Genomic DNA, 24863 nt, shown 5'->3' on the forward strand with positions numbered 1-24863 from the left:
TTAATATTAGATTTTTCCTTTATGACTATAAAAACTGTATTAACACATCTGGCTTTTATGAAAGACAAAAAAATAATCAAATTTGGTGAAAAATACTAAATAAATAACACTGTAGTTGTTACATAGATTCGGCAAAAATTGTAAAAGGGATTAATGAATAAGTTGACATGACACTATACTAAGACACTTTCCTACGTAGGAAAAGTACTTGCTTTTATTTTCCTCTCCCAAAATTTAACTGTTTTTAAACAAGAAATGAATTCATGAACATTATTACAATTAGCGGTTGATCAGCATATCTGAAAAATACTAACTCTGACACTGTTACCACTGGAAATAATGCCTTTTGGAATTTTTAACAGCAGAATTTTTTTCCTTTAGTGAGAAATCCAGGATTCTAAGAAATTTTCTTTTTCCTTTTTTCAGAGAGACCGTATTTGCAATAATTATTACAAAAGGGGGAAAGGGCTATTTTAGTGTTGTGAGCTGGCTGTTGCCACAGAAAGAACCAGTGACCATAAGATCTGCAGAGTTAGACAAAAGGGCTTTTATAAGAGGAGTGGACAGAGCTAGAAAGAGCCTGGTGTGGGGAGGCGGGATAAGAGGACAGCAGATAGGACAGTGTTTTATTCTGACACCAGCCTCTTCTCCAGGAGAGCCCTAGGAATAGTGGCTGTCTGCTGTCTCAGGCTGAGAGCAGGCTCAAGCTCAGGGACCTCCTCCTGGCCATGAGCCTTTACAGAGTCAACCCCTACACCAGAGCAACTCCCCTCTTTCTGTTTTTCTTCTCTTCTTCCTCCTCAGTCTGCAGAATCTAAGAAACATTCTTAATGTAGTTCTTCTATTATTTGGAGCATCTAAGAAAAAAATCCCTTATACTGCCCTTAAATACAAATCAAACTCTTGCTTTCCTTGGTAATTACTCCCATAAGGCAATGGCACCCCACTCCAGTACTCCTGCCTGGAAAATCCCATGGACGGAGGAGCCTGGTAGGCTGCAGTCCATGGGGTCGCCAAGAGTAGGACACGACTAAGCGACTTCACTTTTACTTTTCACTTTCCTGCATTGGAGAAGGAAATGGCAACCCACTCCAGTGTTCTTGCCTGGAGAATCCCAGGGACGGAGGAGCCTGGTGGGCTGCTGTCTATGGGGGTCACACAGAGTCGGACACGCCTGAAGTGACTTAGCAGCAGCAGCATAGTTTTCTGAAACACCTGGTTTTCCAGAAGTATATAGGAAATAAAGCATTCTTAGAATCATTCTGCTTGACCATTAACTATGATGTCATTTTTATAATGATGACAGAACTCTGAAACTTCATTTTCTTCCCTAACTTACCTTCACAATTAAAGTTAGTTAGTAAATAGACACAAAACTCAATTTTATACCCACCTGAGTTAATTCAAAAGAAAGAAACAAAGATACCTTAGAGACAATATATTCCAGGATCAACATCTTAATTTACCTCCACCTCCAGCAACAAACTATAGGTGTTTCCCAGTAACCAGAGCCAAACAATTCAGTACTTTCCACAGACATATTTCAACGACGTTCACGATGATGCTCTTTCTGCAATGAACAGGCCAAGTGCTCTGTAACTCTTTGGGCCTACTGCCATCGGTTTCTAAAGGTCACAAATACCTCAACAGGTCCTTCAGCTGAATGAGGATCTTGATGTATTTTCACAGTTATGGGCAGATTTAACACAAGAAAGAAAGGCTGTCTTGGAAGCAGCCTACCTTCCCTGCCTGTGTATGGACAGCCACACATTCTCTGTTGAGACAGGTGCGCTTCACCAAGCACTCGAGAGTCCATGTTCTCATCCGTGTTCAGTGCACCTATGCACCGGTGTCCAGATTCTATGGAAGCAAATGTACCTGTAACAACCCACGCAAACCGGGATGATTCACTGCGTTCACTCAAGAGTCTGACACAGTGAACAGCTAAGCAAACTGCCAAGTACTTTCCCCTGTAGGTGAAAATGGAAGTCCAGAATTAATTTCCACCTCTTACCATTTTGGTTTCTTTTAAAAGCCCCCCAAAATATTTTTAAAGTATATGCTGTAACCTTGAATTTATCCTTCAACTAAAAATAAATAAATTTTTTTAAAAAGCAATTGCAAAAAATGAGCAAATTAAACGTAAAACCACCAGAAGTAAGGATATAATAAAGACCAGATTTGAAGACTAGTGAAATAGAAACAGAAGGAGGGGTAACAAATCGAAAACTTGGCCTTCAGAAAAGACTGACAAAACTGGCTGCCTTTAGTTACACTGACCAAGAAAAAAAGACTCAAGTTGTTAAAACTGGAAAGCAAAGAAAAGCACTACTTATTACTGACTTCATAGAAGTAAAATGATTATAAAGAAATATGATGAACAATTATATGCCACTATTGGATCATTTAAATGGACAAACTTCTAGAAAAACAAATCTCAGAAACCAAATAAGAAGAAATAGAAATGAATCAATAATAAATAAACAGTTGAAACAAGTAATCAAAAACAACCCACAAAGAAAAGTACAGCCCCAGACAGCTTCACTGGTAAATTTTACCAAATATTTAACACCAACACCAATCTTCACAAACTTCTCAAAAAAAGAAAAAAGGCGAGAAAATTTCCCACCTCATTATAAAGTCATTATTACCCTGATATATCAAAGCCAAAGACATTACACAGTATTTGTTAGAAATTCAGATACAAAAATCCTCTATAAAACTCTAGCAAATTGAACCTGAAGTCAAGTCGCTCAGTCGTCTCCAACTCTTTGCAACCCCATGGACTATAGCCCTCCAGACTCCTCCGTCCATGGGATTTTCCAGGCAAGAATACTGGAGTGGGTTGCCATTTCCTTCTCCAGGGATCTTCCAGACCCAGGGATCGAACTCGGGTCTCCTGCATTGTAGGCAGACTCTTTACCATCTGAGCCACCAGGGAATCCCAAATGCAGGAGACCCTGGTTTGATTCCTGGGTCTGGACGATCCTCTGGAGAAGGGACAGGCTACCCACTCCACTATTCCTGGGCTCCCCCTGTGGCTCAGCTGGTAAAGAATCCGCCTGCAATGTGGGAGACCAGGGTTCGATACCTGGGTTGGGAAGAGCCCCTGGAGAAGGGAAAGGCTACCCACTCCAGTATTCCGGCCTGGAGAATTCCATGGATTCCATAGAGTCACAAAGAGTCGGACACGACTGAGCAACTTGCACTTTCAAATTGAACCCAGCAACACATAAAAAGAATTACACATCATGACCAAGTGGGTTTTATCCCACTAATGCCAAGCTGTTTAATATCTGAAAATCAATTACTATATGACATAATTATCAATAGAAAAAAAATAACACATGATCATCTCAATAAACATAGAAAAAGAATCTGATAAAATTCAACACCTTTTCAAAACAAAAATGTTCAACAAACCCGAAGTAGGAAGGAACTTCCTCAACATCATAAATGGCATATACAAACATATCCATAGTTAAAACAATATTTAATGGAGAAAGACTAGACACATTCCCATTGAGACCAAGAACAAGACAAAATCATCAATTCTTATCATTTCTATTTAACATATATTGGGGGTTCTAGACAGAAAAAGTAGTCCAAAAAATAAATAAAAGGGATACTAATTGTAAAGGAAGAAATAAAAATTTCTATTTGTGCATGACAGGAATTCATTATACCACCTGTAATAACTAGTAAACAGATTTATCAAGGCTGCAGAATATAACAACAATATAAAAAAAAATCTACTTACTAGCAAGAAAAAAAAAACCTGAAAAATTAAATTAAGAAAATAATCTCAACCCAAAGAATACAAGAACACTAATCCAAAGAGACAGATGCACCTCTGTGTTCACTGCAGGATTATTTACAATAACCAAAATATGGAAACATCTTAGATGTCCATCAACGGATAAATGGATAAAGATGTGGTGTGATACATGGACTATTACTCTCCTCAGCCATAAAAAAGAATGACATCTTACCATTTGCCACAACATGGATGGACCCCGACAGTGTTATGCTAAGTGAAATAAGTCAAAGAGAGACGAATGTCACATGATTTCACTCACATAGACTCTTAAAAAAAAGAACAAAATAAAACAAAAACTGATAGATAGAGGTAACAGACTAGTGAGGGAAGGGAGTTGGGGGTGAGTGTGAAATGGGTGAAGGGGCTCGGTTGTATGGTGGCCGGTGGTAACGAGGCTTGCACTGCTGAATAAGTTACAATGTACACACACGTCAAATTATAACTGGCTCTGTAAGTTTCAACACGTGCACCCGAATCTATAAAGAGAAAATAATTCTACCTAGCATAGCATAAAAAAGTAAAATACTTAGGAATGAATTTAACAAAAGATGTATAAGAGCTATACTGAAAACTACAAAACATTGTTGAAAGAAATTAAGCACACTCTAAATAAATGGAAAGACTACCAATGTTCATAGACGGAAACACTTGTGTTAAGATGAAAATGGGAGTTCCCATAATGGAAATTCCCAAAGTGATCTACAGATTCAAAGCAATCCCTATAAAATCCCAGCTGGCCTCTGTAGAAGCTGAAAAACTGATCCTAAAATTCAAATGAAAATAAACCCTTAATGGCCAAAAGAAGATTAAAAAAAAAGAACAAACAAGGAATATTCACACTTCCTAATTTAAAAAACTACCCGAAAGCTGTAGTAAGCAAGACAGTGTGATACAGCCTAAGGTGGACATACAGAGAGCCCAGAGATGAACCCTCACATCCACGGTCTATTCATTTTCAACACGGCTATGTAGCCTTTTAAGGGAAAAAAAAGTAAATGGTGATAGGAAACTGGACAGACAATGCAAAGGAATGAGGCTGGACTCCCACCTCACAAAAATGAACACAGAATGCATCAGACTTTAACATAAGAACCAAAGGTACAAACTCAGGAGTAAACATGTATACATCTTCACGACCCCGTATTTGGACACAGTTTCTTAATATACAACACAAAAGCACAAGCAACACAAGGGAAAAAAGATAAAATGGGGTTTATCAAGACACTTTCAAGAAAGGAAAAAGACAGTCCACAGAAGAGTAGAAAATATTTTCAAATATTTATATTATTTCAAATATCGTATGTCAGATAAGAAACTTGTTTCTAGTATATATTTAAAAACTTAAAATTAATAATAAAAAATAAATAACCCAATTAAAAACTGGGCAAAGAACCTGAATTGACATTTCTCCAAGGAAGATATACAAATGGCCAACAAGCACTTGAAAAAATGCCTAAAATCATCAGTCATCAGGGAAATGCAAACCACTTCACACCCACTAGGATGTAGGTTACAATCAAATATCATACAATAACAAGTGGATTGTTGGTGAGGATGTGTAGAAATCAGAATCCTAATAAACTGCTTGTGGGAATGTAAAATGGTAGCAGCACACTGGAAAAGAGCCTGACAGTTTTCAAAAAGTTTAAACATGGAGTTAGCATTGACTTAGCAATTCCACTCCTGGAGTATATACACCCAAGAGAAATGAAAACGTGTACATGCAAAAAACTTTACACAAATGTTCACAGCAATATGGGTACTAATCAAAAGTACAAACAACCAAAATGTCCATCAACTGATAGATAAAATGCTCTATAGCCATACAATGGGACGTTTTTTAGACATAAGAGGAGAAGTGCTCATGTTACCACAGGGATGAAAATATTTACTGCTAAGTATAGGACACTAGAGACAGAAAAAACCACCAATGGTTTGATTCTGTTTGTATGAAATATTCAGAATAGGCAAATCCATGAACAGAAAGTAAACTAGTGGTTGCCTGATTGGGAGAGTAGGAGTGGGCAAATATGAATGGGAGGTTTCTAAAATTATCATGTTGATGGTTAGAAAACTCTGAATATACTAAAAATCAGTCAATCTGTAAGCTTCAAATACGTCAATTTTATGGTATGAGAACTGCATCTCAATAAAGCTATTAACGGGGGTAAGCTACTGACATCTGAGCGGCAGAGGCCAAGGACACTGCTGCTGCTGCTCAGTTGCTGCAGTTGTGTCCGACTCTGTGCGACCCCATAGACAGCAGCCCACCAGGCTCCCCTGTCCCTGGGATTCTCCAGGCAAGAACACTGGAGTAGGGTGCCATTGCCTTCTCCGAGGACACTGTTAAATATCCTGTAATACGCAGGACAGCCCCTAATAACCAAGGGTTATCTAGCCCAATTGCTGATGATGCAGTTCTTCCTTATAGGGGCTGTCCTCTGAGCAGAAGTATCAAGCAGCACATCGCCACCACAGTGACAATCACGTCTCCAGACACCGCGAAATGTCCCCTGGTGGCCTAATTCCCTCCCGTCCCACCTTGTGAAGCAGTGCTCGAGACGAAGAGGACTTTCCAAACTGTTTTTAAAACAACAGGTGAAGTTCTACAATAGAAATAAAGATCAACAAATCTGGTTACATTAAATTTTACCTTCTTTATATTTAAAAGAAAAAAATCTCCTGAGAAAAGCAAACACAAGAAAATATTTAACACTGCCTAATGCTGGTGAAGAAATAGTGAACCTTTCACAAACCTTTGCTACTGGCAATACAAACTGATGTTTACAGCCTTATAGAAATCAATATATCAGTGTTTACCAAGAATAACAGAATGTTCATACCTTTTACCCATTAACTTATTCTGAGAATTTATGGGGGGGCAAAAATCCTAAGTAAAAACTATGTGTACAAAGACTTTTTTTTTAACAGCAAAGTTCAATAACTAGAGGTATGATTTTAACAAAAGACTATGCTGTTATGAAAAAGAAGATATCAAAGACTACACAATAAAACATGAAGTCCCTGTGAAATTGCTAGGTGGAAAAACAAAAGTTTTATGGTCAAAATTACTACAGCTACAAAGGAATTACATGAAAATTGCTCTCAAATTGTGCATTCACAGTTTAAAATGCTGGAGACATTTTTAAAACACTTTTCTACAACTGTATTATATCCTAAGCTAACTTCAAAGGCTAATCTTTCATTTCCATGGTACATGTCGTGGATTATTGTTTCAGTCTTGGAATTTTACAAATTAAAACAATTTTAATTGTTCATCATCCTTAACCTCTTTGAAATTCTTCAAGGGTTAAAAATGCATTCCTGGAGGGGCTTCCCAGGTGGCTCAGAGGTAAAGAATCCACCTGCCAATGCAGGGGACACAGATTTGGTCCCTGATCTGGAAGATCCCACATACCTGGGAGCAACTAAGCCCAGAGCCACGACTACTGACAACTACTGAGCCTGTGCCTGGGAGCCACAACCATTAAGCCTGAGCACCCCAGGGCCTGCGCTCCGCGGCAAAAGAAGCCACAACAACGAAGAGTCCGAGCACTGCAAGGGGAGAGCAGCCCCCCGACCCCCTACAGTGAGAGAAAAGCCCATGCAGCAAGGAAGACTCAGCACAGTCAAAAATAAGTACTTTTTAAAAAAAGTTTATTAAATAAAATAAAATGCAGCCCTTGCTAAAAATCAGGACTCACTGCTGATTAGAAATATGCAAATTTTAAAAATGTCCCTTTGAGTAATCACAAATATATGCAGCCAAAATGATTTGAGAAGAATTTCCCATACTTGTACACTTTTTAAAAAATATACTAAGTTCTGACAACTTAAACTCAAATTTCTGCATTGTAATTCAAACATCAAAAACATATGGTAAACATTCCTGCTGTGTGCTTAAAAATTAACACTAAAGATATATGTCACAGGTTCCTGTACAGGTCAACACATCCTCAATGCGTTCTTTAAAAATGCAATTTCTAAGATTTATAAAATATCAACAAATGCTTAACACCTTTATGACGGTAATTTGGGATCAGTACTGAAGGGGTTTTTTGCTTTAAGTCTACGCCTCTTATGAAAACTGAGAAAGCCAGGGAAAGCTCACTGGCATCGTTAAGAGGAGCAGACTGTGAAAGGACTGCTGTATTCAGTACTCGCAGTCAGCCGGTTACACACATGCGCTTTATTACTAACACTGCCGACACTTCCATCTCTTCTTTGTCGACCTTGCCAAAATGAGTAAAAGCACTTCGGCAAATGCTCATTTAAATAACCTACAGAAACCACCGTTAGGCACTGCTCCATGTTTTCATACAAATCACTCACTCAAAAAAATAAGATAGTAGAAAAAAATCGACAGCAGTACCATGGCAATCAAATAAAGTATACTACAAACATTAAAAGAACTATAAGGTTTTTTGGTTTGTTTTTTTTTTTTTAATGCAAATGACACTTTCTTACTGATCAGGCACTATAGCTATCTTTCTAGAAGTGGGGATGTGACCAGCTGACAAGGAGACTGGGTGCACAGTGGCAGGAAGAGGGTGCAGAAGCTCTGCAAGCCAGCCTCAGCCACTCCCCTCTGGATATTATGAGTCATCCCTTTTAGTTTATGAACCTGCTGCCAAAGGAAGAAAGGGACAATCGGTATACCTACCACTGACCTTTCTGAATAACTTATTATTCATAATTATGCTAATTTACAAATAATTACAGGTCAAAGCTAAGTGATGAGGTTTAACTAAAAATATTTTAGCGCTTCTAATAAAGTCTCTTCCTTATCCATTCAACTTTCAAAAACTGTTTACACAAGATTTTTAGATCTCAATAAGAAGCAACACTTGGAAATAGAAGTATAACTTATTTTCTATTAACTTCTAATTTTCTAATTATCTTTCTAATATAAAAGCACATCTATTTCCTAATTTTAAAAAGCAGGATGACTCTTCATGGGAAAACCAGCTAAACCTATCTTTATTAAAATGTAGCCTGTTAGTTAAAATAGTGCCTACATTTTATTGTTCCACTAACAATTACCCATGCTCTAACTTTAAAAGCAAGCATAACAAATTTAAAAATCCACAATCACACTATAAAGTAATAGATAACTAATCGTGAAACAGTTAAATATAGACCTCTGGTGACAATATGTCAAATTTATTAATAAAATTCCACTAGAAAAGTATACCCATTAAAAACAATAACCTTTTAGTGTTCTTATAAGCCCCTTACTCAGTAAATTTCAGACTGACATTTTCTTTGACACTACTTACAGTACATGCATATAATTTCAGTTCATCTATTATTAAGCTAAGGTGCACACCATTACTTGAATAGAGAAAATCTCTTTCTATAATAAAGTGAGTAAAAAGACTACAGCAAAACTGAATAAAGACCAAATTTTACCTTTTCTGTATTGTAATACAGAGATTTCAAAGTAGTAAACAAGGGCGGGCAGCCTTTACTGAAGTTAACCCTCAGGAACTTATCCATTAGTTCTCTAAATTTTTCACCTAGGAATAAAAGTGTACTTTGTTAAACTTCAATTGATGGAAACAGCTCTCAAAGTTATTTTATAAATAAAAATAAAACTTCTTCAGCAACAACGATTCCCCTATCCAACACCCAAAAAGTTAGCATTGCTTGTTTGTTACCGCCAAAGAGTGTAACACCAAATATCTCAGTCGGCACGTTTATTTCCCCTAGGTATAGGTTCAAAATATCTTCAAGTAACGCTTCAAATGACCGGCAAGCAAAATAACTAGGCAGTTTTGAGGAAGAGTAACCTACTTTGCAGTCTACCTTTCCTAATCTCACTGACCAGCACAGGCTCAACCCTACTATCTGGCATCTCAGAAGGCTCTCTGCAAACTTGAGAAAAGGGTTCTACTGTGACCAGCACCGTATGCAAGTAGCAGTCAAAATACCTTCTTAAACACTAACATATTTACAAATGTCTTCCAGATCAACTAGTGATTGACTCCATCATTCGTCCCACAATCATCTATTAAGCACCTACTATGTGCCAGGCACTGTTTCAAGTATCCAAGATATAGCTGTGATTAAAACAAAAAAATTTTTTAAATTCTGCCCTCATAGAACTTATTAACATTCTAGTGGACAAGATGGACAATAAGCAAAATAACAAACATAAGACATCAGTGTCCTGGGGCATGCTAACATTAGAATTAAATAAATACCCCATTTGTAACATTAAGTAAATACATCTCCTATTATTGCTAAACCCTTACCAAAAAGTTTTAGTATGACTTTTTAAAAGCAGAAAAAAATGAAAAACAAAATTAATTTTAAATATGAAGGCTCTAACTTTTTGACAGTAAGGGTTAACAATGTAAAAGCATGGATCTGGCCATGCAAAAAAAAAAAATATATAGGTCATGAATGGTTTAAGCTAATGTAAGACTACTGAAATGAACTTTCCTAATGTTTCTTTATGAAATCATGACATTTTACCAAAATACTCAACAACCCAAGTGGTTTTTATCTGCTGTGACTGACATTGTTGAACAAAACATGCATACTCAACATATTACAGATGTCATAAAGATTAGGAGAAATTCAAATTTTATTGGATTAAAAATTTAACATAAAAACAGGTTCAAGATTTGTTACTTATAAAGGCTGCTGTCAGATGATCTCTAATCTTTGTAACAGAGGAAGTGCTGGAAACATTTTATCTCTGAAACTATTTTTGATTTTTAAGTAATGATATATATTTAACCCAGAGTAAAATTTTGTGCAATCTTCATAACCCTGTGCAGTCTTGATAACCTTGAAATGCTGGGCTGGATGAAGCACAAGCTGGAATCAAGATTGCCAGGAGAAATATCAATAACCTCAGATATGCAGATGACACCACCCTTATGGCAGAAAGTGAAGAAGAACTAAAGAGCCTCTTGATGGAAGTAAAAAGAGGAGAGTGAAAAAGTTGGCTTAAAACTCAACATTCAGAAAACAAAGATCATGGCATCCGGTCCCATCAGTTCATGGGAAATAGATGGGAAAACAATGGAAACAGTGACAGACTTTATTTTTGGGGGCTCCAAGATCACTGCAGATGGTGACTGCAGCCATGACACTTGCTCCTTGGAAGAAAAGCTATGACCAACCTAGACAGCACATTAAAAAGCAGAGACATTACTTTGCCAACAAAGGTCCGTCTAGTCAAAGCTATGGTTTTTCCAGTAGCCATGTATGGATGTGAGAGCTGGACTATAAAGAAAGCTGAGCACTGAAGAATTGATGCTTTTGAACTGTGGTGCTGGAGAACACTCTACAGAGTCCCTTGGACTGCAAGGAGATCCAACCGTTTCATCCTAAAGGAGATCAGTCCTGAATATTCCTTGGAAGGACTGATGCTGAAGCTGAAACTCCAATACTCTGGCCACCTGATGCAAAGAACTGACTCCTTGGAAAAGACCCTGATGCTGGGAAAGATTGAAGGTGGGAGGAGAAAGGGACGACAGAGGATGAGATGGTTGGATGGAATCACTGACTCGATGGACATGAGTTTGAGCAAGCTCCGAGAGTTGGTGATGGACAGGGAAGCCTGGCGTGCTGCATGCAGTCCATGGGGTCGCAAAGAGTCAGACACAACTGAGCGATTGAACTGAACTGATAACTTGGGATTTTCAAAAGATTATATACAAAGTATGCCAAAACCTTCATTCTTTCTGGAGTTATTTCTCCACTGATCTCCAGTAGCATACTGGGCACCTACTGACCTGAAGTGGACATCAAACAACAGACTGGTTCCAAATAGGAAAAGGAGTACATCAAGGCTGTATATTGTCGCCCTGCTTATTTAACTTATATGCAGAGTACATCATGAGAAATACTGGACTGGAAGAAACACAAGCTGGAATCAAGATTGCCAGGAGAAATATCAATAACCTCAGATATGCAGATGACACCACCCTTATGGCAGAAAGTGAAGAGGAACTCAAAAGCCTCTTGATGAAAGTGAAAGAGGAGAGTGGAAAAGCTGGCTTAAAGCTCAACATCCAGAAAACGAAGATCATGGCATCCGGTCCCATCACTTCATGGGAAATAGATGGGGAAACACTGGAAACAGTGTCAGACTTTATTTTTGGGGGCTCCAAAATCACTGCAGATGGTGACTGCAGCCATGAAATTAAAAGACACTTACTCCTTGGAAGGAAAGTTATGTCCAACCCAGGTAGCATATTCAAAAGCAGAGACATTACTTTGCCAACAAAGGTCCGTCTAGTCAAGGCTATGGTTTTTCCTGTGGTCATGTATGGATGTGAGAGTTGGACTGTGAAGAAGGCTGAGCGCTGAAGAATTGATGCTTTTGAACTGTGGTGTTGGAGAAGACTCTTGAGAGTCCCTTGGACTGCAAGGAGATCCAACCAGTCCATTCTGAAGGAGATCAGCCCTGGGATTTCTTTGGAAGGAATGATGCTAAAGCTGAAACTCCAGTACTTTGGCCACCTCATGCGACGAGTTGACTCATTGGAAAAGACTCTGATGCTGGGAGGGGTTGGGGGCAGAAGGAGAAGGGGACGACAGAGGATGAGATGGCTGGATGGCATCACTGACTCGATGGACGTGAGTCTGAGTGAACTCCAGGAGTTGGTGATGGACAGGGAGGCCTGGTGTGCTGCGATTCATGGGGTCGCAAAGAGTCAGACACGACTGAGCGACTGAACTGAACTGAACTGAAGCCAAAACCACAGAAAATATCACTTTGGGTTGGATATACATGATTATTTCCTCAAATATCAAGACTAGTTTAGAAATCAAATCTTTCCAGCACTTGCTCTGATATAAAACAAAGGTTAACAATATTGTGCTAGGTGGTCAGAGACCCTGTTGCTTACTTCCTGTGTGACATTATCCACTCAAACATGAGGATACCACCACCAGCCTCAGGAGTACTCTTTCAAGGCCCACATGAGATGAAAAGTATAGAGTGTAAGTACACAGTAACCACTCAATAAATGCTGTCTATCATCACACACATTGACATTTAACAGCTGTTGTATTTCTAAAGTCAGAAGTGTTTCCACATGCGCTATCATCGACTGAGACAATAGGCATTTTATCTTCATGTCAGAGGCTACTCTAAAACTTCTTCAAATCTCAACCTATTCAGATGATACTAGCAAGATCTCATTTAAAAAACAATGCACTCCGTTCTTAAGTACCCACTACACTGAAAGCCTCTTCTCCCATTAAATTGTTATTTCAACTGTGCAAAAGGTCTTCTGTACTGATACAGGACTGAACTCCAGACAGAGTCCAGTGAAAAGGAAAACCAGGTACAGAACAACCTATGCTCCTTTTGTACAAAAGGGAGAGGAAAAAGGAAAGTTACACATAAGCCCTCACACACATACTTTTGCTTGCATACACACTATTTATTTGTGGACAAGTACACCATCTACTAGTCATAACGGCTGTCTCTGGGGAAGCAACCCTGGTGGCCAGAAGACAGAGACATGCAGAAGGCCTTTCAGTTGAAGCCCGTTTTGACCCTTTTATTGGGAACTATATGAACGCAGTGTCTAAACCAGAAGCCCATACCGCTACTCAACTGCCCAGTCACACACTATATCCCAAAATTACTATTTACCCATCTCATAAGAGAGTGAAGTCAAAACTATGATTTTTTATTTTAAGGTATATATATTTAACCCAGAGTAAAATTTTGTGCAATCTTCATAACCCTGTGCAGTCTTGATAACCTTGAAGTGCTGGGCTGGATGAAGCACAAGCTGGAATCAAGATTGCCAGGATATCTGTATATTAAGAAAAACTTATTCACAAAAATAACTTCCCTTCTTCCTAATTACTAGGACTCCCATAGGCTTTCCTTTGGGGGGGGGGGTAACTATCAATCATTATGTGCCTATTTAGAACTGCAGCTTGTAAAACAAGTTTTCTATCTTCAGAGATGCTATGCTAATTCTTCACTAGATGTAGCAGATTCACATAAAAATTGATATTCCCCAAAACCACCACTAAAATAGTGAACAAAAGCAAGATCAGACAGTATCTGATAACCTGGAAATTTATTCTAAATAATTGTGCATGTTCTCACTACAAAACAGAAACGATAATCATGTGACCTAATGGAGGTATCAGTTAACACTACAGTGGTAATATTGGAATATATAAATGTATGTTATATCAATACATCGCACACCTTAACATACGATATGTCAATTATATCTCAATAAAAAACAAAACTAATCCAATGAAACAAAAATAAAATAGGAGCAAAATGTGACGAGCATTCTCTGTTTAACACTCTGGATCATCTCCTTCCCTCTTTCTCCCTCCTTGGCTAGTGAAGACTAATACATCATGATGAATTAAACTAGGTATTTTGAAAAGCTCTGTTTTCATAGCACTTAATATTTCAGGCTGTTGAAGAATCTCCCCAGGACTTTGGCTGTGTTCACTAATCTGTTGGTAATAAATCTTTTTACTTAAAAACCAAATAGCCTTTTTCAAAACTTGTATCTTCAAGTCCCATCACATTTCTAGGAAAACATCTTACTGCCTTTGGTGATGCTGAGATACCTTTCTTATGACACATAAAAATATTTCTAAGCAGGCAAAAAAATTCATGAAGTAGTCACCTGTTGCACAGATTCAATTAAGTAGCTGCATAATTTTATATATGGTCCCCAGAGCTTTGTAAACACATGTTTATGTTAGAACCTCACATGATGGTTGCTGACCCTGAAGCCCAAGCCCTCAAAACCCCTCAACTGAGGCCTTGCTTGTAAAAAGACCCCTTTAGCATTTCAAACATAGAATACCTGTGGTGGATTCATTTTGATATTTGGCAAAACTAATACAGTTGTGTAAAGTTTAAAAATAAAATAAAATTAAAAAAAAAAAAACAAAGAATATCCTAAAGGGTCCAGAATCATTCCATTTTAACCAAGATCACATTTTACAGTCAAAGCTGGCTCCAGGCTATCTTTCAGTAAAAATCTATTTCCTACCTTATACATAAAAGGCCACCCACAGTATGACTCCAATTACACAAAATGTCCAAAACAGGCAAGTCCACAGGCATAGAAAGTTAGACCGTGGCTGCCTGGTGCAGTGGTGAGAGCTGGGAGTGACTGCTAACGGGTATGAGTTTTCTTATTGGAGTGATGACAATTTACTGAAACCAGAGAGTAATGATGGGTGTGCAACTCCCTGGGGATACTAAAACACTGAGCTGCACACTTTAAAAAGTGAATTTTATGGTATGTGGGCTACATTTCGACAAGTTGCTTTACTGTTTTTTGTTGTTTTTTTTTTTTTTAAAGAAGATACAGAAATGTGAGTCCAAGCATTTTCCAGAAAGCACTTTTACTAGGGAAATGCTCCTCCGAGCCCAGTACATTCCACCTTGGAAACTCACAATGTATCTACTGGAAGTTCCAGGAAATCCTGCAGAAACCTGACTGCTACATTTAACCAAGTTTCCCAAATTCACCTGACTGAAAAATATCTCAGTACATCAGCACTCTCCCCACCAAGCTTATTAATATCCACTTGGACTTAATGTTCCCTTGAAAACATTAGGAAATTTGCCTAGTTCACAAAGTCAAAACAAAACAGAGAATCAGAGAAATACTATTCATCATTTATGTAACTGAGAGGCACTATTTATTTTTAAATAAACTTGTATCTACTGTCTAATCCAATACATTTCTAAGAGGTTATTGCATATATTTTTAAAGTCAGTCTACTAAAAAGCTCTTAATTTCCATTAACCTTTTGATAAAAGGAAAACAACACAATTATTTAAACAAACATTTCCATTGTAAATGAGAAAATGCATAAGAAAATACATTCCCTAATGTAAAAAAGTTAAAAATAAATTTTTAAAAAAAGAAAAAAAATCACACACAAAAAAGAAAACACTTTCCCTCCTCACCCATGCTTAAGATAGAGATTTTTAAGTCACAGTAGCTTTCTAAGGTCTGACTTGTATCAAAAGACAAGCCAGAAGTCTCAATAAATAATTCATTATCTAAAGCACTTGCAACTAAAAAAAAAGATGACTTTCAGAAAAAGGCACATGATACCTTCTAAAACTCTAAGGTCCTCAAATCCTGCTGTGTTGGTATTTCTATTAAAATTGGTAACCAAGTATTAGTCAACCAGTCATATAAGCACCTATTATACGATATGTACTCAGCTCTATATACTAGAGGTAAGAAATGAACCCTCTCCTCGTACTTAAAACTTAGATTTACGGGTTTTTAAAGCAGGCAAGGAGAATTGGATGGATTTCTATTTTATTGGCACCTTTGAAGAATTGTGTAGACAAATCAGATGTATACAGCCTGCATTACCAAAGAACATATTAAATTTGTGATGGTTAGTTTTGGTTTTTTAATAAACATAATGGGTCACTATATGCAAGACAGCAAAAGAGACACAGATGTAAAGAACAGACTTTTGGACTATGTGGGAAAAGACAAGGGTGGGATGGTTTGTGAGAACAGCATTGAAACATGTATATTACCATATGTCAAACAGATGACCAGGGCAAGTTCAATGCATAAAGCAGGGCACTCAAAGCTGGTGCTCTGGGACAACCCAGAGGGATGCGCTGGGAAGGGAGGTAGGTTCAAGATGGGGCGACACATGTGTACCTGTGGCTGACTCGTGCCAATGTATGGCAAAAACAATCACAACACTGTAAAGTAATTAGCCTCCAATTAAAATAAAAAAATAAATTGGAAAAAAAAAGGGTTAAAAAAACAATGGAAATAATCTAAAGCAACTTCTAGAGGGAAATATTTCAAAAAAAATTTTTTTTCTGGAATACAGATGTGCTGAATGAGGTCTGTATGTTGTATTGTGTTAAACTGCAAATAATGCAATTTTGATTTATGCTGTTAGCAATAATTTTAAAAGGAAGCTGGAGCAAAAAAAGAAAAAGGCACATAAAATCATCAATGAAGTCATTAACTATCTCAAGAGCTAATATACTCTCTACCTCTTATAAGCTCAATAGCAAATGAATTCAGCTACACACTACAATTTAGATCAAGGTCATGAATATACTATTGTTCAATAAAAACAAATCATAAGAGTACATACCACAGTGCTCCAAATGACCTAAAGTACAAAATGGGGTTTTCTGTTTTTATTTCTAGGGATATAAAATACATGGCTCTACAAAAATGATAAAAAGCTAAATTCAGGGATGTGGTCAACTCTGAGGAGAGGGCCTTGCACAGGACTGATGACATTCTTAAACACTGTGGCAGGAACAAAGAATTCACAACTCCGTCTCTGAATTTATGTCCTAAAAAAGAAAATCTAGAACTTCAAAACTTTTACCACTTAAATCACAATACCTCACATATAATTTCTCATGAATTCTATGGAATTTAATCTACCTTCTAAATATGGTGTTTAGTTTTTAAAATCACATAAGAAAAACCATTTTATATAGATAACTTCTGACACTTAAAATCAACATAAAGCTAAACCAACATAAATACTCTTAACAACATATGTATAACAAATTAATAACTGATGACTCCCACCCCTAAGACTGGTGTACTCTCTTCCAGAAACAAGTTTTTAAAATGTGATTTGTGTTGAGTAATTTGAACAAGTAATTATTAGTGTTACAAAAGATATCCTAATATTACCTGGGACAAGATTCAAAGGTAATCTTCTAGGTGAAATTGCTCTGGGGTGCTGCTTACTAATGTCTTCATAAATCTGAAGTCTCTCTTCTAAAGTGCCTATTATCAGTAAATATGTGTGAGATTCAAAGCATCAGAACTTTTATCTATGATAAAAACTTTAAACTTTAAACTTTTATCTAGGATAAAAACTAATAAACTTTAAAAAGTATGTTATAAATTAAAAATCTCACGATAAATATTAAAAATTCTATCAATTTTTATAGGAAACACATTAAAAACTCGGTGGTAGTGAAATAATATAACCAGTAAATGATCATTTTAAATTCAAAGTCAGAGAAATCCAAAACTTGTCACAACAGACTCTACACCCAACTGAAATCATATACACACAACACACAGAAGCAACATACTCCTCTTACATTCCTGTGTGCACAATCCACGGCAAAGAAAATGTTCCTTTAGAATGTATCTTACATAAATCCTCTAACCTAATATAACCCATATAAATCCAACAGAAGTCTATAGCACCTAGAGATAAGCTTAAAGAAGCAACAGTTTTAGGGTCATGACTGCAATATCTTAAAAGATAAGAATTAAGTTTCTAAGGTCACTTTGACAATTAAAATCTTCAATGAAACTGTATAATGAAGAATCCCATCAGTTCATGTCCCTGTTCAGGTGCCCAAGAAAAAGACCCCATTAGTACAGACTTTTTAAAGTGGCAATTACTTCACCCAAGTATTATGATATAAAATGTACTTCTAACAGAAAGCTGTATCTTACCTGTCAAGACCAACCTAACTTTATAGTACTAAATACAAGATATATAAGTAAACTAAAGTAACAATCTGAAGAATAGGTTCTAGATCTAGTTTATTATTCTAAAATATCTTGCATAATCTACAGAAAGACTAATATGAGCGATAAGATATTTACAGCAAATTTCAAGAAAAAGCAAACAAACTCATTTTTAAACTATAAGGTTATAGGTGGATTTTAATTCAGACCACACATATGCAATTATTGTAAGAATAACCCTTGGTGCTAGCAGTCAAGGTATCCCTACAGTAAATGTAGTGTTCAGTATCAAGATTATAAACACAGAACTTTAAAAAGTCAAGTCTGGTTTTATTTAGACTTCTTCCCTCCTCCAATAGTATGTTTCAGAGCTCCAAAGTGGTTGAGTTTTTGAAAGTGGGATATGAGAAAAATTATTCTCACACACTGTTAATGATCTGGGAACTTCAGGAAATATTAAGGATCCTTATACTAAAATTTACAAGAAGGTTATTGCAAAATTTTAAAAAGCAGTTCTCATATTTATGCCTAATCTTGGGAAATGAAACAAGCTATGAGTACAAAAACAAATTTCCCACTAGCTCAGATAAAACAAGTCTTATGAACGTAGTTAAATCAAGATCAACCCACTTCAATGTCCTTTGTGAAGTCACGTGTTGGAGCTCCAGAACTTACCATGGGGGAGAAAAGGTTCTAAGGAACCGAGAACAATAATGGAATTAGTTTCATAATCAATGTATTTTATAGTGAGCATGGATCTTGACAAATGAAACACAATACATTCATTTTACTAAAACAGTTATTAATGTATGTCAGTACCTGGTAGTTTAAAGAAAAATCAGTTATCTCACACTTCCAACCTTCTGCCACATGACTTTGTCCCTTTTTTTAAAAAAGAGATTACTAATCTAACCAGTATTTTAATTTTCATTATTTTCTCAAAAACAATTAAGGAAATTTTTTAATAATTTGTGATATTACATTTTAAATACAAACACAAAACTTGGATTTAAGCATACAGGTGACTAGGATAACAAAAAATAAATTTTTTCTTGAATTTCTTCCTACTGTAAATATGGGTAGGTACCTATTTACCATATTTTTTCAATTTAAAAATTTTGCTATTTCAATACCTTTGAGTTTCATAATTATTTCATACTAGTTTCATAATTATTTCTGCCATGTACTTACTTACCCGTGAGTAAATATAATTTTGGCAGTACTAGCTGCTCCTAAAAATACTTAATTATGAAAATATTAGGGAAAGTTTAGAATAATATTCTAGATTCTGAAAGAAGTCAAGGTTATCAAATTTCAAAATATGTATTCATATTCGGCACAAATTAGCCTAGTTTGAAAGTAACCCGATAGTTTTTATGCTGATGCGGTGTACAACATACTCTCAACAACCTTGCTTTGGCCCAATTCTTATGCTTAAGAGATTGAGAGTAACAGTCCTCTAATTGTTTAAAAATATTTAATAATTATGACATTTCCCAGAGAGGGAATGCCCATTTTCTTCCCCACCAGTCTAGTCATCTAAATTGGTAACTGACGATTAGGATGAATAAACCTAAAATTATCTGTAAGTGTTTATCACTGAAATATGTTAAATATCTGAAATTCATTTTCACTGCCATGTTTAACCTGCAGCTTTCCTAAATGGAAAAATAAATGCTAATATTAAAAATATACATCCTCAAATATGACTATGACTTTATATTTTACTACTTTTTACTATACTTCAAACACTAGTTAAGAGAAGGTAGGAGAAAAATCATTACATACTAAGTTGCAGAGCTTTTTCCAAGCCTTCATAATAACACCAATTTTCTGCATTCCGATCAATCAAGTTTTTGAATACTTCACTTGCTTCTTTTAATCGCCCCAATTTCAACAGCATTTCCCCTAAAATTAAGTTTAAATGTCACATTCATTTTACTTAAACATTAAATACCTTTCTGAGCCCAGAGATTTTCACTAACCATTATTAGTATAGTAGGTATTTATGAAAGACAGAATTTTATGTGCTTCCCTTCAAGGTTTGTTGCCATTGTAGTTTAAATAACTAAAGATTAATTCAGAGTTTGCATTCAGAAATGAACCTTCATTTACATATTCTACTAACATTCATTTCTGGCTCCCTCCCACACCCCAAATATAAATATGATATTAATTAGTAAAAATTTTTGCTATTTTGTACATTTTATACACCCTTTAAGATAACTAAAGACACCCTATTTACAGATTGGTAAATAATTCCAATGAAATATCTCTACCTTCCTACTGCAAGATTTTCAATGTACTTTTCCTAACCAATTTTTGGGCTGAACAATTCTCCATTTAATTCTCTTAGTGTCCTTTCCAGGTCACTAAAATCAGAGACGTTTAACTCACACAACAATAACACTAAATATCATTTCAGAGCAAGAAACTACACAAAACAAGTTCACCTGTGAGTCATCTCTAACACTCAGTTCCTTTAACTAAGCCATATAAACTGCAAGTGGGAATGGGAAAGAGCATTTAAACTTCTCAGATAAAAGCAAATCTAATCAAGAGAATGGGGAGAATCTTGAAAAAGAATATACCTCAACTTTCTATCACTAAGCTTTCCCACTTCCTAAAGAATCTGTTTCAAACAACCCTTTGAAATGTCTTCAGTCATACATATTATTTCAGCTTTTATCATCATCATATTATAGTGGTTATTATACGTATTATTTTGCTATTTACATATATTTTACTCAATCTCTAGAGTAAGACTAACAGGAGTGTGAGAGCAGTTCAAGGGGGGAGGGGACGTATGTACACCTGTCACCAATTTATGCTTATGTACGACAGAAACCATCACAATATTGTAATTCTCCTCTAATTTAAAAAAAGACTAACAGGTATAATTACAAATTTTACCACTTTCTAGCTTTGGAACCCTGAGTAACTTATAAAACTTTCAATTTCCATTTCCTTGCTTGCAAAATATCAACTATATCAGTCTATTTTTATGATCATCAACTGAAATAATGTACTTAAAATGGTCAGCACAGTACTTGGTACAAAGTGAATACAAATAAGCATCTACTACTTAAAACTATAAATAGTATGTCAACTATACTTCAATTTAAAGAGAAGGAAAACAAAAACAAACAAAAAAAACCTGTGACTGTGTCCCATTCCTCCACAGGAGTAGAGGAGAGCAGTTAAATGGACAAAAAATGGCACGAAGGAACCTTAAAAGGATATTGCTAAGTGAAAAAAGCCAATATAAAAAGGCTACGTACTGTGATTCCATCTCTAACACATACTGTAAATGGTACAAGTAAGGAGACAGGAAAAGGATTTCGGATTGCCAAGGGTTGGAGCCAAGGAGAAAGAAGCAGGTAGAACACAGGATTTTTATGGCAGTGAAACTACCCTGTATGATACTATAATGGCAGATACATGTCATTATACATTTTTTAAACCCTAGAAGGTGTGCAACACCAGGAGTGAACCCAAATACAGACTACAGGCCTGGCGCAGGGAGGAGTCGGTGCGTGTGAGGACAGAGCACGCATGGGAACCTTTGTGCCTTCCACTCCGTGTTGCTGCGCACCTAGAACTGCTCTAAACAATAAAGTCTACTTAAATTAAAGCAAACACACACACAAAGTAAAGGCTCTGAAATCAGAAAGGTATGTTTAGAAATTAACTCCTAAAAGGCTAGGCAACTTCAGGCAAGCCCTTAACCTCTCCTAGTTTCTTCAAATAAAAGGGATAATAAATAATACCCATGTTAGAAGTGATAAAGTATTCCATGAAATTAAGCCAGTTCAGCAATTGCTACTGTGAAAGACTAAATAAATCTTGGCAAGTATTTTTATTAAGCTTTAGAAGTCCTGCAACTATATGAGATTTTAGTTTTAAACTAATTTTTGATTTAAATGGGCAGTCTATACAATATTCCTCAGGAAATGGGTAACTGACTGATCAGCAAAGTTAAATATAAAAAAGAAAATGTTTGACTTTGTTGAATAACACTTTTAACAAACTATTTCTCAGGATTCTGTCTTCTTAATTAGCCCATAATGAAAATAAATGAATGTTGCTTTCATGATGATCCCAGTGTCACCTTTTACTAATCTCATTTTACTACATATGAAGGTAAGACTTGGGAGAGGAGGTGAATATGAAGGCAGTATAACACACTACTTTAGAAAATGGAATCTGGAGTCAAAATCCCTGCACTCAAATCCTGCACTACTCAGCCTAATTGGCTGTGTGACTCTGAGCAAGTCACTTAACCTCTCTGTTCCTCAGTTCCTGATCTCTAAAATGGATATAACAACTACATCATAGGTTGTTATGAGGATTACATTAATTAATAATGGTTTAATAATAGAACTGTTTAGAACACTGCCTGATATACAGTCTCACTTACGTGTTAGGACATGAAAGTGAAAGTGTTAGTAAGTCCTCTATCTTTGCAACTGCCAGGCTCCTCTGTCCATGGGATTTCACAGAATCCTTGAGTAGGTTGTAGGATACTTGTGAGAATACTTGAGTAGGTTGTCATCTCCTTCTTCAGGAGATGCTTCCTGATCCAGGGATCACACCTGCATCTCCTGCACTGCAGGCAGATTCTTTACTGTATGAAACACTGGGAAAGCCCAAATACAGCTTCTATTCTCATCTTTAATGAGAACATTTTTTAAAAAAAGAAAAAGCAATTCAACTAACCTTTAATTTCTTCCACCAAAAGTTTATCACATATTTGTTTCTCATATGTTTCTATATGTTCCAAAGATTCCTGAAACAGATCTGCCTCCCTCATCACTTGATTCTGGTACAGTATCAGTTCACTGTACTCATAGTCTATTTTGCTGGGAGGAACCTGGAAAAAAAAAATCATCTTATTTATAGAATAACATAAAGCAGTTACAGATCTTTAACTAACTTCTCAGGAATGTCATTCACACAGACTTTAAAAAGCAACCTATAAGCAGTTACACATAGAAGAGTGATCAACAGCAAAGATTAATATATTCTTTAAAACAAATGAAGGGATGGGGATTTCTGCAAAGGAAGAGGTCAGCAAATCCTAGTACCAAAGAAACGTAAAATAATGGGATTAAAATCCTAAAGAATCTTTCAAAAAAGAAACCTACTAGAATAAATCACTTTAGCAAAGTGACAGAATACAAGACTGATACATGAGAATCAACTGTATCTCTCTATACCAGCAACAAATAATCCTACCCCAAATAATTAAAATAATTTTACTCACAACAGCACTATAAAGAACAAATATTCAGGAATATATTTAAGAAACAAGACTCATACCAAAGAGTACGAAACATTCAAAGAGAAATTAAAGACCTAAATACATCAACAGACATTTCTTTCCATGTACATGATCAGAATACTTAATATTTTTTGACTCCGTGTTTTTTCTCCCACGTTGATCTAAAAATGAAATGCAATCCCTATCAAACTCTTAGTAAGGTTTCAGAAACTGACAAGCTGACCCAAAGGTTCAAATGGAAACCAAAGGAACCCTGCGTGTACCAGCAGAATCATAAAAAGAAAAACAAAGTAGGAAGACCTCAAATTTCAAACATACTACAAAGCTACATCAATAGAGACAATGTAGTTGGTAATGGCATAAGGGCAGACATAGAGATCAATGCAACAGAATACAAGCTTCAGAAATAAACCCTTATAACCTGGTCAATCAATTTTCAACAGATGTGCCAATAAGACAGGGTAGTCTTTTCAACAGTGATGGTGGAACAATAAAATATCCATATGCAAAAAAGTAACCTTAGACACATATTTCATACCATATACAAAAATTAACTCAAAATGGATCATGGACCTAAATGTGAGCACTAAAACTATACAAGAAATCTCAGAATAGGAAAAAAGTCTTCGTGACTATCTGTATAAGAAAAAAATCAGTAAACTGGATTTCAAAATTATAAACTTTTCCTCTTCAAAAGACATCATTAATAACATGAAAAAACAAATTACAGACTAGAAGAAAATATTTTCAAATGATATATCTGATAAGGAGCTTGTACTGAGAATATAAAAGAAATTCTTACAACTCAGTTGTAAGACAAATAATCCAACTGAAAAACGGGCAAAGAGTTGAACAGACATCTTATCAAAGAAGAAATATAAATGACTAGTAAATACATGATAAAATGTTCAATATCATTAGTTTCTGGAAAAATGCAGATACAATCAAAACAAATATTACTACATACCCAATAGGAGACTATCATCAAAAAATTGAACAGTAACAGGTATAAATAAGGATGGGTAGAAATTGGAATTCTCACACATTGCTAGAAGGAATGTAAAATGGTCCAGTCACTTAGAAAAACAACTGAACAGTTTATGAAGAAGATAAATATATACTTACTATATAACCAAGTAATTTCATTCCTAAGTATCTACCCAAAAGAAATAAAAATATATGTCCACACACAAACTTATACACAAATGTTCACAGCAGCACTATGCATAGCTCAAAGTAAAAACTACACCTATGTCCATCACTTGTTGAATGGATAAACAAAGTGTGG

The 24863-nt window shown here is 36.0% G+C and overlaps 1 protein-coding gene across 16 annotated transcripts in view; it reads right to left on the bottom strand.

Moving 5' to 3' along the window:
* The window catches only part of NAA16 (N-alpha-acetyltransferase 16, NatA auxiliary subunit), a 65625-nt gene that overhangs the window by 25755 nt on the left and 15007 nt on the right, over nucleotides 1-24863 (bottom strand). For 10 of the 16 annotated variants that reach the window (XM_044926852.1, XM_006076508.3, XM_044926854.1 and 7 more), the window contains 4 exons: nucleotides 23011-23164; nucleotides 20080-20199; nucleotides 17494-17589; nucleotides 9233-9339 (listed from right to left, as the gene is read on the bottom strand). In XM_044926852.1, coding sequence (XP_044782787.1) covers nucleotides 9233-9339; nucleotides 17494-17589; nucleotides 20080-20199; nucleotides 23011-23164 — 477 coding nt within the window. Of the gene's footprint in view, nucleotides 1-3094; nucleotides 6427-9232; nucleotides 9340-14733; nucleotides 17142-17493; nucleotides 17590-20079; nucleotides 20200-23010; nucleotides 23165-24863 lie in introns of those variants that run through there. The other 6 variants (XM_025263050.2, XM_044926856.1, XM_006076509.3 and 3 more) reach the window with 6 other exon arrangements.

This window comes from Bubalus bubalis, chromosome 13, assembly GCF_019923935.1.
Source record: "Bubalus bubalis isolate 160015118507 breed Murrah chromosome 13, NDDB_SH_1, whole genome shotgun sequence".
NCBI classification, from domain to species: domain Eukaryota; kingdom Metazoa; phylum Chordata; class Mammalia; order Artiodactyla; family Bovidae; genus Bubalus; species Bubalus bubalis.